Source organism: Protomyctophum parallelum (genome assembly GCF_964188405.1).
Source record: "Protomyctophum parallelum genome assembly, chromosome: 3".
Taxonomy (NCBI): domain Eukaryota; kingdom Metazoa; phylum Chordata; class Actinopteri; order Myctophiformes; family Myctophidae; genus Protomyctophum; species Protomyctophum parallelum.
Genome location: NC_139698.1, coordinates 29,470,494 through 29,487,026, shown reverse-complemented (window position 1 = coordinate 29,487,026; position 16,533 = coordinate 29,470,494). Strand labels below are relative to the sequence as shown.

The following is a 16,533-nucleotide window of genomic DNA, read 5'->3' as shown; positions in this document are numbered from 1 at the left end:
GTGCCAGGAGAACAAAGTGGTGACAGAGTGGTGTACTGGCATGTGAGGCTGGAAGGTTGCCAAGTCACCTTGCCTTGCAGGCTACCAGGCTCAGCTGAAAGCCCTGAAACATTGTGCCGCCCGCATTTAGAAGACCTGACAAAGCATCCTGTGAACTCTGTCCTGACTTGAAGCAGTGGAGCTGGGAGAAAGTCCAGCTGGGCTTCAGTGTACATCAAGAGCAGACTCCTGTGACATCAATCTTGTCCTCATCTAGCAGAAAAACACAATGCCTTCTACAGTAGCTAAATCAATGGTTATTGAAGTCTCCAGAACACACTGAGGAACCAACCCTCATTTGCAGCAATGCTGAGCTCACATTATAAGAGAACAGATAATCAAATAGGTAAAAGAAGGTAAAAGAAGGCTTAAAAGAATGGAGGTGTATACATGAAAGGAAAGTTGACAAGGCGCCAACAGAGTGGTCTATCCATTTTCAAAGTGCTTTGTGATTTATTCCAAGTGTATAATTGGACAATTTTTGACTATAGTACTACAAACTGAAAAAGGTAAAAAGGTCAGTTGAAAGTACTGGATCAGACTGAATTTAATTCAACCACTGTTTTGTTGAAGCAGGTTGATATGATGTTTGAAAATAAATACATTCTGTATTCACACTGAGGCACTGTCTACAGATCAAACTGAAGGATTTGTATTCACTTAATAGAGATCTAAGGGTCTGAGGTTTGAGGTCAGATGTAGAGTTGCTGGTCGGCTCCATATATGCAGATCTAGGTGATAATCCAGTCTTCTCCATGTATGGTTATCCAGGGTTCAATGAGGTCAGTGTCGTGATCTTAATATTTGGAGATGGCCATATACGGTGGCCTATCGTGTCACAAGGCGTGATGTCACGAGGCGTGACCATATATGGAGGCGTGGTGCCACGAATCGTGACCATAATATGGAGGCATCATGTCATGAGGCATGACCATATGGAGGCGTGATGTCACGAGACGTGACCATATATGGTTGCGTGACTAACTGGAGATGCAGGTTTTCATAGTAAATGCGACCTACAGTCGCAACAACAGGGTATGTTGTATCATGACTTACTGTCCTCGTCCGTCTGAAAGGTGACTTCTCGGCCCTCCTTCTTGCCCTCGGGGTTGGCCAGGGACAGGCGGACATGGACACCATGGTAGGGCGGCAGGTCGCGCAGCGTGAAGCGCGAGGCGTTGCGCTCCACCGCCAGGCACTCGCGCACGGTGGTGTTGTGTCCGCCGCCGCCTCCCGCCATGGCGTAGCGGTAGCACAGGGACACAGAGTAGGTGTTACAGCGCGTCAGGTTGAAGGCCAAGGTCTCCCACTGCAGGAACAGCTGACGGGACTGGATGTCTGTGGCCGTGAGGCCCCGCAGCGCGCGCATGGGTTCTGGAGGGAGAGGAAGAGAAAGGATACACCAAGACTTACAATAAAATCAGGCTGCAAAAAAACTGTAGGCGATCAAAGAAGAAGAAATACTGAGGTAGGACCAGAAGAAAGAACACGGGAGACCCTTCCTGAAACTGAAATGTCACAGGTTTGCTACAACATCAGCTAATTTAATAGCATCTCCATTCCTGATATCTAAAGAATATATCAGGCAACTGGAGTGAATTCAGAATGCTGCTGCTCAAAGTGGATCACCAGTTCTTAGATGTTTACACTGGCTCACTGTCTGTCAAAGAATATATTAATTTAAAAAAAGTATTGTTATTTTAAAGCATTGAATATTTTCAGGGCCAATATACCTTCATGATATTGTACTACCGGTACTTCATGAACCATCCATACGCCCAGAAAACTGCAGGTCTGCTACAACAACACATCTGAGCTGAACCCCTGCACTTTAAATTCTGGAGAGAATTCATTTAACTCCACGCACGCACGCACGCACGCACGCACATACAAACGCACAAACACGCAGGCACACGGTATGCGTGTCTCAAGGGTAAAATGTGAAGTAATCAATTACTAATTATATTTCGAATGTATAAAGACTCAAGAGAGTTGTAAATACATAATTGGCTATTTACTAATCTTTTAATGAGGTGACTCCTCGTCAATAACAAATGGGTTACCCCACTCCCCATCGAGTTTATTTTCCCTCCTGTATAATAAAAGCATCAGTCCGCATGTTCACCCCACTGTCCCACCAGGACAGAGGTCAGGCGTCTCCTGTCAGCGCATCCCGCCAACATCCCCACGGTCACACATGTCAGAAACTCACACCAATTACGTTAATTAAACAGACAGGCCCCCCCATACGCCTCTGTGTCGACAGGCAAACTGACTATTCTGTAGTTAGAGTTCTGTGTCTGGAGGCTGAACGTTCCTAAAACAAAAAGTAGAGAATAATAATGTCAGTGTGACGTCCAGAGTGAATATGTAGGGTCAAATTCCCTAGGGGCATCTACGGCAAAGGATTGGTATAACCTCTGTTTGTTTGTTTTCGCCTAGTTCTAGACAAAACCAGAAGCAACTGCTTAGCCTGGGGTGTGAGTTCAGATAAATGGAGGATCCAACCTGTTAACTAACAGCTTAAAGTCAATTCTATGATGGACACATTGGACAGGGAGCCAGTGAAGAGAGGCCAGAACTGGGGTGATGTGGTCACACTTTTTCTGGGTCACATTGATCGCTGGGTCATACATTGCGATGCCTGATTTTTATCTATCAGAGTTATTGCTGGACCGGTCACTGCAGGGTTAAACCCTGTCTCTCCACCTCCAGACCCAACAGAAACAAGCAGCGCTGTCTTTTTAGTTCCTCCCTCCATGGAAAGGCTGACTGAGATGTACAGAGAGCCTCTATCCACTGTCACACAGACCAGCCAGTGTTCACTAAGACATCCAAGCTGACGGCTGCTGGTGGGTGGGGGGGTAGAGCCAAGGACATCCTCAGCACCACATCAATGAGGACATTTTGTCAATGATCATTATTAACACAATCTGCCTACTTCTTTACATGATATTATGTCATTGCTTAGTTCTTTAAATAGGGCTGTTGGGTAATGTAATGGGGTTGAGGGAGGATGGGGGGAGACAGCAGAGATAGAGGGAGGATGGGGGGAGACAGCAGAGATACAGGTGGCTGAGATGCACAGGTGTATGGAGAGATCAGCACACAGACTCTGACGCCAGGGCTCCACTGGGCGCGTCTGCGTCGCGTCTGCATCGCGTCTGCGTCGCGTCTCCGTCAGCGTCGGGAATGTTCCCTTTTCATCAATGGAGGGCGGCTCCACTGCCCGCGTTGCGTTGCGTTGTGCTGCGTTCCGTGACAAAAAAATTGCCCCGGTTCGTTTTTTGACGCACGCACGCGTTGACAGCAACATAAAAGAATGTTGCTGACGCGCAGTTTTCAAATGCCCGCGGTGGAGCACCTCTAGCGTGACGTTGACGTTGTCATGACACGAGCAGGACGCGACGGAGACGCGACGCGCCCAGTGGAGCCCTGGCGTTAGGCGTACAGAGAGATCAGCACACAGACTCTGAGGCATACAGAGAGATCAGCAGAGATTCTGAAGTTAACAAACTTGGGCTCCAGAAGCTCATAGGAAGTCTCACCACAATGTAGACCAAAGCTAGGAGCTCAAATCAGGCTGATAATGCATCCATGAGCAACAAAGAGGATAATCAAAGGAAATTCAAGTGAGAGGGTGGCCCCTTGACAAGCAGGGATGCACTCGCACACACACACAGACACACAGACACACACACACACACACACACACACACACACACACACACACACACACACACACACACACACACACACGCTTATAAATGGACGTGCACTCACATACATTCATGAGCAGCTAAACCTTATCAGACACAAACGTCTTATCTCTACTCTTGGCTCTTATACCATTCCCTGAGCTCTCAACCTCTTAAGTGAATTTCAAACAGCACCATGCAAGCTGCAGTCCTCTGGGGTCACCCATATCTACCCTAATTGTTATTGTCTGTCTGTCTGCATGTCTGTCTGATTGATTGATTGATTGAAAAATGTATTAACAGTTTGTAGAATGGGTACAGTTCAACGGAAGTACAGGTCAATACAAAAAACGTGTACAGTATAGAAAGAAACACTGACTTTTTTTTTTACAGGGTCCAGTTTCGAATTGCACCCGTCCGTAAGTGCTCTTTGAGAGCATCTCATTCTGGGCAGAAACATGAGCAGGGCATCGATCAGCGCCCGCTGCAGACCAAAGCCTTGGAGACGAATGGACGGGCAGGTAATCAGTATACTGGTAGGCAGAGCAGGAAATGTTCTAACAACAGTTTAGTGTGACTGGGGATTGTCTAAATGGTGCAATTGATAGTCTGTACGGTTCGAGAGCCGAACAGAGCCGGCCATTTAACCACAGAGCAGATGAAAGCACCGCCACAGAGGGCACAGTGTGCTCATTGTGGGTTTTCTCCAACTGGACTTTTGTGCCATTCAGCCAGTTTGTCTACTAGTCTAGTGCAGAGCTGCAGCCGTCCCACTATACGGACCAAAGCAAAAACCAACATGAAGAAAATCTGGGGGGTCGTTTATTAGCTCTGCTCACACTTACATGAGAGATTAGCTGGTAACAGATGGACGGACACACCGACTCACACACACACGGACGGAGTGTGTGTGTGAGCCTTCGGCCTGGTGGAGACAAAACACTTTAAACTTTCATGATCTTCTGGGGTTTCGAACCCACGTTCTCAGCACTGAGCCAATAGAGCACACAAGCGGAGAAATGTAACTTTGACCTTCAAGCAGCACCACTCAAATAGTAGTTGTCCTAGATGCGTCAATAGAAACCACTGAATGCACGCACACGCACACACACACACACACACACACACACACACACACACACGAACGTGTGCAACTGTGCATGAACAGAGAATGAGGGGAATGGGGGAATTCAAATTCAGTCAACGGGCCTTGACATGATGAACGACATGCGGTGCGGGAACCGATGCACGTGTGTTGCTAATTTCATTGAAACTCCACTGGGGGGGTCTTTTCCAGAAGGCTCAGTGACCCAGCAGCATGCAGCAGCAGCAGGTGGAAGCCCATTAATGCAGTTTAAGACCACCTGCAGCAACCAGCTCTCATCTCCTCTCCTCTGTGACTCAAGCTGCGTTGACGTGGCCTGCTGATAATCACAGCGATGGCTCATCAAGCACACCTGGACGGCCATCACAGCCGGGCAGGCATGTTCACATTTACATCCATTAGCTTTACAACATCTACATGAGGACACGCCTCCTCGACTCAGACACATAGGAGGAGGAGGGGTGTGGGAGCAGAGAACATGGGACTCCAGACCATTAAACATCTTGGTCGCTCACAGCAGAGCATCTCACACTCTTCTGGAGCCTGTATTGTTTATGGGTGGGGGTTAGGCTCTACCTGGCTGCTTGTCAGTGAGCTACAGTAGCTGCTACAGTAGGTGAGTGAGTGGCCGTGCTGCACGCATCGCCTGAGTTGGCACACTGTGGTGGACGGAGTCATTTATCTCTCCGTCTCAGCAAATCACAAGCCGAGTTCTCCCCAACATCCTATAGGGAAAACAATATTCCTTCTGGAGAGGAGGCTCGCTTGTCTTCATCGACAGTGAAAGGGTTCAAGAATCCCTTCTGTTCACTGTGCTAATTACTGCCTGCCCAAGATCTCCACGGCAACCCGAGCAACTTCTTGCCTGTGTTTTAAAATTCATCCGAATGGAGAGGGGTGTACACCAGATGGTCAGGAGGGCAGGCAGGGTCACAGTGGCTCTGGGAGCCAGCTGGTGATTAGAGTCTCCTGGAGTGTGGAGAAGGTGAGATACAGCGGGTGGAGGAAGTTTGCAGTGTAAGGATATTAGAGCAGGAAACATCACGTCACCGAGCTAAAGACCAGCAGCACTGACCAAACCAACCCCACCAACTGTGTGATGGTTCACATTTATACCCTGACAAGGAAAGCATTCTAAGGGACTTACTAAATTCCTGTTTCCTATTTCATTCTTTGCATAAAAAATACAATGTTAAGAGAAATAATAATTAATTACACATGAATATATATCACTGACTCAAATAAGAATCAAACATATTGCTTTCCAAATAAACAACAATAATTGTACTTGATTCACTCAAACAAAGTTGCAACACAAAACAAGCTCAAATACAATCACTTGCTCACACCTTTCATATCGCCTAGGAAATAAAATATGCAAGAAACTCCTCTGTAGCGAGCTTGTATTGCATCAAAACTGACTGCGAAAGCCATTTCCTGTATATTTGTTTTTCCTCTGTCTGTCTGTCTCTCTCTCTTTCTCTTGAATAAAGCAATAGAAAGAGATGATGAATGAGTGTCACCAGAGAGGAGACTAGCTTTAATATGTCACCAGAGAGGAGAGTATATTCAATATGTCACCAGAGAGGGCTGTAGAGGCTTAAGGCCTATTCATAGTCTGGATTTCCGGTGGTGAGCTGACCACGGCGACCACCGCAAAATAACGTTGAGCGTTTTTGAGAGTAAAAACAGAGAGAAGGGCTGGAGCGGTGGCTGTGGTTTTCTCTTCACCGTGGCTCGTGGCGTCATGTTGTAGTTCGGTGGTCACCTAACCACTGAAAATCCAGACTATGTATGAGCCTTCAGGTGGAGCAGGGTTGGGAGGGATGTGAGGAATGGTGGTGGAGACCATCAGCCATACAAAGACTGATGACCAGGGAAGACGTACAAGGAACAGACCTTTGGCTAATACAGTAGGAGACTTCTCCATTGTATTGGCCTGTGTGTGTGTGTGTGTGTGTGTGTGTGTGTATGTGTGTGTGTGTGCGCCATACAGTGCTTTGTTCTCCCATGTTCTCCCACAGTTAGTTTGATTCACTGATTTCAGCAAAATATCGAGTCATCTTATTCATGTATTTAAGTGATGGACTGTCAATACATAGGTGTTATATCTCCTTTTTGAAGTCTCAGTGTGATTGTTCTAGTTCATGTGTGTCAGTATGTACTGGGGACTCTGCAGCGGTGTTTTCTACTGTGAAATTAATCCAACAAAATAGGGGCACGGTGGCCCCCTGGCACAGTCCTCTGCCTGTTGCCTGCTGTTGCCTCACAGCTAGAAGGTCAGGGTTCGATTCCCGCCCGGGATCGCTGTGGGTGTGTTCTTTCCTCCATCAGTACCCATACCCTAGGTGGGGTTGGCGAAAGGGCCTTTCTGTGTGGAGTTTGCATGTTCTCCCTGTGTGCCCTATAGGGCATAGGCTCCCGAACCTTTCAGTCCACGATCCCAAAATAACCAGCCAGCTGTTATCTGTTAAATTAGCCTCAAACCAATGTCGCCACCAACATTGGTGGCAAATCCCTTCCTCTCGTCTTCCTCCAGAGTTCACAAAGCACCGACAGTGAGTGTGCCTTTTTCCTTTGAGATAATTTTATGAGAAGAGGACCTGATCAGTTCCAATGTGTGATTGAATGTGTTTGTTCCTGGCGGATCCTTGCTACAGATGCAGTGAAACTGTGACAGAAGCGAGAGTGTCTGGCTGTCAAGAAGGCAACATATGGGATTTTTTATTATAAAAACATCCTTTATGGGATGATTTAGCCGAGCAGAATGAAGCTGTCCCACAGGAACGCTCTTAATCTGTCAATAACAAACTTAACTGAGAGTGACAACTAAAATAAATTGTGTAATAATTGTTCACAAATTTGTATGGCTGCAAAAGTGTCACATCAGAAACTTTCCAAACACGCACATATAATATGTGGAAGTATCTGATACAACACATTTTCAGCCATCTTCATTGGTGAACAACGGTGCGATCTAACATGGTTGGCAGTAAAATGCTGTGTCCTCGATACATAATGACCCGTAGCAGAGTATCTCCCAGCTCAGGCGCACAGCGTCTCAGGGTCTGCGACCTCACCTGCACATTTGGTCCTGCTAACGAGCGGTGGTCCGGGCGGTCCCGTGCCCCCCTCCCCGGGCCGGGTCAGCAGCACGCTGATGTGGTACTCCGTGTCCGGGTCCAGGTGCCAGAGCTTGTAGGTGACCATGTTGACGGCGTGCACCTCCGACCACGGGGACTGGTTGGCGCGGTACTCGATCTCCTTCCTGATAATGGGGCCGTCTCCCAGGATGGAGTTGGTGTTGAGCTGGATGATCAGGTAGGTGGAGCCGGCGCGCAGCAGCTGGGGTGGAGCTATGGGAGACGGGGGCACTGGGAGAGAGGGAACATGAGAGTCAAGGTTTTAATTTCACCATGTTGATACACAACTGGTACAGAGAAAAACACACGCGGATAACATGAAAGTCCGTAGACTTGGCTGCCACATGTCACGGGGGGCACACAACGCCACACGTTGGAGCAGCCAACGCCGCTCAAAAAGCCATTAACAGTAGCACATACATCTTACAGAGAACAGAAAAACAGAAAAAGAACAGCCAGGTATATGGCGTTGGCACAGGACATTTACAAACAACAGCGTTGGTTAACCCGATCCATATGCATCACATAAACACATCTGATGCTCCAAACGGCTTCAAACAGGAAGCCACTGTGATGAAAGAAGAGCTCCTGCGTTGCTCTGAGGATTCATTTCAGAGCCCACCAGCAGAATGTCTGTTAGCAGGAGCAGGTACAATGAAGCGTGACGCATCACATCGCCAAATTCACACATCCCCAACAAAAAGAGTTGAAAGAATATACGACATATTATGAATTGCATATACATAGCATCACAAATAACATTATGACAAATACTTCGTCTGAACATTTATTAGTTACGCAGTGTAGTTATTAGAAAAGTGCACGTAACTGTTCTTCATAAGGAAACCATAATTGCTTGGCTGCAAGCAATTATGTCCATGAACACAGTTAATAAAGGAGGCTTCACAGACGGCGCAAACATTTTTTATGGACTCATATCTGGTTATTATTTAGAAAAGACATTCAACGACGTATTGTTTTTCCAATCCATTGAGGGGAAATGATGAGTATAGGTAGGACCGTTTCAGTTAGTTTACTGAAAGTATTTTACAAAAAAAAAGATTGAATAGTCAATCTACAATGTGTCCCATTGTGACGCTATTTTCTATGAGCTACAGTACATAGATACAATCTTCTTGAAATTATTTACCAACACATTAGAATAACCTATACAGACAAGTCCATAGACTTAGCTGCCACATGAAATCTGAAAGACCCTTACAAAAAGGCCAACCTAAAAGTACTCGGTAGGTGGAACTCTACAGCCTTCCTAGAAATGTACAAGAGTAAAAGAAAAATAATTTGTCTTGGAAATGCACTTGAGTAAGAGTATTGAAAAAATGTAATACTCGAGTAAAGTACAAATCCTCAGAATCTGTACTTAAGTGCAGTACTTATTTACTCAGTTACTGTCCACCTAGCTCTGGCTGTGACGGATCCCTCATTCCTGTAGACACACTGCTGTCTATTATGGCTGCCTGCACTGAAGGCCTTCCACAATACCACCAGAACCTCATCATCTTTCACTCTGCTTTACAACAAGGTGATTTAACAAGGTACAGTAGTAAATCCCCCAAAATAAATAAATAAAAAGCCTTCAAAATGTGCTTAGGACCGAAAAGACGGAACAATATATGGGAAGAAAAAGTGCCAATACAGTATGTAATTCATGTGGAGCGAGAGTTGTGATTGGTTTGATGCTGCATTGCAATCCAGAGTCCGAACGTATTAAAAATAAGTGGATCCGGCTAATTAAAAGGATGTTTAGCCTCTCTTTAGTGGGAGAGGGGAGGAGATTTATGAAAGTCTTGTTAAGGATTCTGCTTTGTATTGTATGAAACATAACAGAGCAGAAGACTGGCACTGCAGACGCCGCAGAGACTAATTAGACTAACAAAATAAATATTCCCTGCAAACCGAGGTGAGGAAAACAACGGCCAGATAAAAAGCATACTGTAATACTGTATGCGTTAACTGAGAGAGTAATGAGGCTCTCTGTATGTCTTTACTTCTTAGGACGGATTTCATGGCCTTCTATCAATGCATTTACTGTCTGCTGCTGTACTGAGGGTTTAGCAAAAATCTGGCAGAAGACTGCTCTGTGCCTCTGTCACATACCAAACACTTTGTATCACTAGACTACCTTATCCATGCTGACCCATCTGTCCGTCTGTGGAGCAGTTGGACCAGACTGGTCATGGTGTGTCCTTATCTGTGTCATGGCAGGGCTGTCACAGCAGCACCGTCACTCTGCAAGGTTAGAGTGAGTGGAGCAGAGCTCATCATGGTGATATGAAGGAGCGATGCAGGACTCCAGAGTCAAGCCAGTCAACGTCTAACAAGTTCAAACGTGCCTTGACAGTCAGTGTGACAAACTCCAGTTTATCAGAAGAAGTATTGCATGGAGCTGTTGGTGGCAGCCACCTGCCACTCACACATGGATCCCTCTCACATCTGGAGGAGAACGCTTGAAGAGTTTCAGAGCGAACACTAAGTCACCTCTTTTGTTCTTTGTTCTGTGCAGCACACTGAAGAACATGCTCTGGACCACTGTCTACATTTCACACCAAACTGTTGTGAATGAAACTGTTTGTTTCATTCCAAATAAATTATGCTCGGTCTAAGGGGAATAGAAAACCTGTTATCAAACAGAATCTCATGTGTTGCTGTGAAAGATAAGGACAGGAGATTGACATGATGGAAAACAGACAGGAAATAAAATGATAAATGGAAAAACGGAGAGGGGAAGCAATACAATGGCACGGGAGGAAGATGAGGATGAGAGAAAGAGAGAGACTGAGTGTTTGGCTCATGTTGAAATTTTTTGGTTATCAGTTTTCTAACCTTTGACGATGAGCTCAGCAAAGTTGGAGACCCCGGAGCCCCTGGAGGACTGGGTGACACAGCGGTAGAGGTCCTGATCTGCTCTCTGCACACCGTCCAGCTGGAAGGACGCCACAAAGCGCCGGTGACTCAGGTGTTTGATCGACGCCGTGGATTCTACGTCCCCAGTGTGACGCTGGAGAGACAGGACAAGACGGGTCAGAGAACCAGGACATGCACGCACACGCATGCACACGCACACACACACACACACACACACACACACACACACACACACACACACACACACACACACACACACACACACACACACACACACACACACACACACACACACACACACACACACACACACACAGTGATGCCAATCTATTCCCCAGAGCAGAACAAAGTCAACCCGCTAACAATGTCACAACATAATGTATTTCAATTATCACTATGTGCACCGCTTCTTATTTGACTGATTAAAAAGGATGACTGTCCAAGCGTGTGCCATTTAATTACAAAAGCAGGACCATCACTCCCCCATTTAATCACCCAAGATTACAATCAGGCATACTTTAATACAAACAAATGAAATCTCGTTAAGGTTGTAGTGATTATGAGGGGGGGGGATACATGACATGACATGAGTGTCATTTCTTAGTGAAGCTCATCAACAATGTCTCATTGGGCACTCAGGTGGGACAGCGGTGAAGTGGTACCCACCACCACAGCATCTAGGGGTTCAAATCCATTATTAACAGAAAAATGCACCACCAAACTCTCAGATGCTGTTTTTCTCCCAGTGTGGAGGAAGAATGCAGGATTTGTATTGAGATCTCTCGCCCTTGAAATATGTAATCCTTGGTTTCTGTTATGTGGAAACATTAATAGCAATTCACAGCAGTTGTCCTCAAAACTACACCTACAGTCGAGGCAGCACTCTATGATCACGAGAGCTGTTCGTGCTCGCGCATCTGCAGCCCACAAGCCTAATTCATGCTCTGTCCCGCAAAGGTGTCATCTACAGTCTAAACAGCAAACCTTGAACCTAATATTTGTCTTGTGTTCAAGACAAAACAAAGATGGTTTTAAGATGTTGAAAGACTATTTCCTTAGTGGGAACCCTCTCAGCCCCCCCACCTCATGTCTAAAATGCACTTTTTGACCAAAATGTAAAATAATCCACCGGATGTAAAAGAAAAAAGAAAAGAAAAAATAGTTAGGCCCCCTGCGCCCTCATCTATAGAACTTGTGAATAGAAACATTTCATTCACCAGATCTGTACGTAGGCTTTCAACTCCATAAAACTGTCTTTGTTTTGGTGCGAAAGTGAAATTGTATATATATTTTTTTACTAAAAACGAGAGGCCACTATCTGGCCATTATGCTACTGTGGGGGAAATAGTGATAAGGAGAACTCCTTCTAAAGCTATATGGACCAGAGCTAGCCAGCCCTCGTAAACAAACCTTGACACTGATTAGGGTGAAGAAGACGGCTGCACAAAAACAACACACTAAACCTCAATCATCTCCAGGGCTTGGCCTGAAATGCGTCTCTCATAGGCTGTCTCCATTTATACCAGATTCCAATTGCAAAAGAAAACAGAGATGATAGAAATCAAGGGTAAATAATAAGCATGGAGAGCGTGAGGTGTTAGGCTAACAGTCTGGCACCTAATGGCAGCTAATTGGCGAGGCAACGGCAAAACAATCTGTTAACTTGGCAGGAGCCCATGTGCTGAGATTGGACTGCAGCTGGCACTGCGGACATGAACACAAAAAGATCACAACAAATAATGGCAGCCGAGGCAGCTTTACCGGCGAGAACAGCCCTGACAGTCTCTTAAATGTGGGACACAGGCACAGGACATATATCAACATGGAGAGAGATAAGAGGCAAGTCACGGCACAGTTGTATACTGTATAATAAGACACCTGCATGGCTATGACAGATAATTACCAGAGGCATCTGTCTTTGTCACTGTGCCGTGACCAAACCAACGGTTTCACATCACCTCCCTCCGATGCCAACATTCCTGAGGGTTTCAGGGGAGGGCGTAATAAGGTACGCCATCTATTATGTGAATCACACATCATCCTGGTTTCAAACAATACAGAAAACCGGTCCCAGGGCCTATTGCGTAATTATCACGCACTGTAGGTGGTCAGAGTGCATGTGAGCCTTGAACGTGCAGCTACTCTATAATCACAGCACCAGAACGGAACCAGAAAAGAAGACCCTGAACTTCAATTCAACTTTCTTCAGGGCTGTTAGAAAAGAAACAATGTCAGACCACAGAGCACCGTTTCCAGCGGGGAGAGAGAGACATCGTAGAGAGACCTTCCTGAGGAATATATATAATCTAAAACAGAGGCTAAATTTGAAAAGAACCATTGAAGAGAGCGAGAGAGAGAGCGAGAGAGAGAGAGAGAGAGAGAGAGAGAGAGAGAGAGAGATCTCTCTATGATGATCTAGTAATAATTAATCCAGTGTTTCAAAGGCACTGGGGCTGAAGAAGCTCCCAGGCCTCTGTGGCCTGCAGTGCTTTTAGCTTTAAAACACTGTCTGGAATGCTTTATTTAAACACCGACACCTTCAAAGACAGAGAACGTTCATTTACGAAAACCACCGCTTGTGTTGCAAACACAGTCAATTTCAAGTGATTTTGTACCAAAATAAATGCTCTAAATGTAGGCTAAATAGGCCTTTACTTACAGTTCATTATTCAATGCACCTAAAGCCTTAAACCCATTTGGCAGAGTTATTATTTATAATAATCCTGTGAAAAATACCTGCTTTCAATGTGCTGTGTTTTTGCTAAACTAAGTGATCAATATAGTAGCAACAACAGTGACAAGCAGGATAGAGAACTCATACAAGGATACAGGATAGACAAGTGGAATTGGTAGTGATGAAACAAAAAGAAATTGCAAAAAAACAAACACAAGATAAATTATCTTTTTGGAGTTTAGCTCTCTCTTGAATGGAGAAAATGTTTAACCCATAACTAGATATGTTATGGTTACTAAAGAACTAGAGAGACCAGGAGAGATTGAATACACACTCTATAGCAATATTTTTAGTGATTTTTTATTTGTATTTTTCTTTTTTGTAGTCTTTTGTGGTAATTTGCCTTTTTTGGCCTATTCTTAGCCACCTACTAAAAATTTGAGATGTCCCGATACTGTATCGTATCGGAAAAGTATCGGTATCGGCCCTTATTTGTCATATCGGTATCTGTGAATATGCCAGTCTAACCACCGATGACAGTCTAACCACCGATCCGACACAGGGGTAAGGGTATGGTAAATAAAATGTTGGGGCATGTGGAATTTGCTTTCGAGTTGCCAAAACCAAAACTGCAAGTGCACATATGAGTGAGGTGTCTGCTATAAACACAACATGAGATCAACATTGGTATCGGTATTCGTTATCGGCAAACACAGAAATTGTATCGGGATCGGATCGGGAACGAAAAATAATCGGGACATCCCTACTAAAAATCATACTGTGGTGGCTGAATAATGCATACAGGGGAAACATTGCCTGCAGTGTATAGTTGTATAGTACAGTTTACTGTATGAGGTATGATGTTTGCCACCACTGACCTCCAGCAGAAACTTGTCAGCCTCAGCAGCACGGCCAGCAGCCACACACTGGAAGGTGGCATTCTGCCCTGAGTTGACCTCTTCATCTCCCAGCCTGGAGAAGTGAGGAGCCTTATCTAGAGAGACGGCAAGAGAGACACAGAGAGGGACAGGGGGAGAGAGAGAGAGAGAGAGAGAGAGAGAGAGAGAGAGAGAGAGAAAATGAGCATATGACTCAGCTGTTCACAAAGTCAGACAACAAGACAGTGATTTTATCTTTACATATATCAACATAAATTCCATGTGGCAGAGAGCAGATTGCAGCATTAGCAGATGAGTTACATTATTGATGGATCTTTTAATGGTCAGACTCTTTTCCATTACTATCATGAATGTCATTACATTGTTCACAAGGGCTCTAATGCATTCATAACTTCATAAAATGCATAAAAGGTCAGGACTTAAATTACCATTGATCCTCATAATCTCTGATATCCAAATAAACAAACAAGTTTGATATCAGTCCAATAATGTCCCTGTATGACAACTGCTGGATGGAAAGAACTAGTTATTACAAAAATGATTTAGGGTCTGATGGTTCCCCTACATACACACTGACATATATGTTGAAATAATACTTGACTCAAACTTATTTAATTAATGTATGTGTAAATTGATAAAATAATATTGTTACATTATTTTAAAAGTGAGTTATTATTTATTAATAATGTAAACACACTGGTTTCACTTTAGCAAACAAAGAGCTAAAGTATTCATATACTGTACATGGAATAGCCCTCAGTGTGTACGTACTGTATATATACCGGTATATATGTATACAGTATATATATAAAATGTGAGGACATGGTGATTAAACTATGCTAGGACTGTGACTCTCACAGTGAGAGTCACAGTCCTGCAGGTTGACACACAGCTCTGAAAACACAACCTGTCAGTCCAGATGATTGACAGGGAGACATGTCACCTGACACTTAAACAAGGTTTAAGCATCAGGGAGAAGCAGATGTTTGAGGTCTGTGCATGCGTGTGGTTAAAATGCGTATGCCACAGGTGTCCATGTTTCCTTCCAGTGACTCCTTCCTCCCTGAAGGTTAATTCATAATTCATGCTTAACGACAAGGCAGCACAAACAAACAGGGAAATGAGTGTGAACCAGAACCTACAGTTGGCATCATCTGCAGTGTTACACAGCTAAATGTGTCAAATCTTATCCCCGGGACTCTTTAGGCTAATAAATATTTCATTGCACTGAGTTTCAGAGTTGAACGTCTCGGCAGAGGAGAACAGAAATGTCAAACGTACTGAGGTGTTTTAGCCCCGATGGAGGCGGAGAAATGTGCATGTTTCTCTTTCTGTCTGCTGTTCTTTTGTAATCTCTTTCATTCCTTTGAATCGGCCTCCCTGCAGTTTCCTCCCTCCCTCCTCCCCTATACGTACATGCCCGCTGCTTGCCAAGCGATGCGGGGCTGGCCGTGTGCCACGCATCCGACATCGTGCCCAGGTCTTGATGAGAGTCTTAATTATTTAATGGCCATGGTGGGAGGATGTGGAAGATGCCATCTGCCCATGTCTGGGAGAGAGGTGGTGGGGGGGCGGGGGGTGGTCTGCCACATACAGGAGAGGAAATTATCCCTGCCGGCGTTCCTCTAACCACATCGCCGGTGGTATCCTCTTGTTATCCGACGCCAAGAAAGGCTCCATTCATCCATTGTGGATGATTCTGTCCAAAACCCTCTCCAACAACAGTGGGAACAATACCCTTCAAGCTCGTGTCAGTTATACGAGTCACCTCAAAGCAGAGCAACAGTGTTAACTGCTTCTAAGAGTAAGTGTGTGTGTGTGGGGGTGGGGGGTGGGGGGGCATACTGAGCTCCAGTCCTTGAAGTTTACACCAACGACACAGGGAAAGAAGAAAACTCTTCGACAGAAACCCTGCCACCGACTCATCTCAGAGGTTACGCTTCATGAAGCCACGAAGCTTCACACTCTCCGATGGCAAAACAATGTTTGTTTAAAGTGCTCTAAACAAACATTAATAGATTAATAGTGCATAGACTTGGCTGCTACATGTTTGTTTAAAATGCTCTAAACAAACATTACAATTCCATAG

The 16,533-nt window shown here is 45.1% G+C and overlaps 1 protein-coding gene across 1 annotated transcript in view; it reads right to left on the bottom strand.

Moving 5' to 3' along the window:
* LOC310856103 (receptor-type tyrosine-protein phosphatase U-like) overlaps positions 1-16,533 on the bottom strand; it is a 152,864-nt gene that overhangs the window by 59,243 nt on the left and 77,088 nt on the right. The window contains exons 5-8 of the mRNA XM_083761325.1: positions 14,424-14,539; positions 10,830-11,004; positions 7,923-8,216; positions 1,096-1,413 (exon numbers count right to left, since the gene is read on the bottom strand). Of these exons, the coding sequence (XP_083617451.1) occupies positions 1,096-1,413; positions 7,923-8,216; positions 10,830-11,004; positions 14,424-14,539 (903 nt within the window). The remainder of the gene's footprint in view (positions 1-1,095; positions 1,414-7,922; positions 8,217-10,829; positions 11,005-14,423; positions 14,540-16,533) is intronic.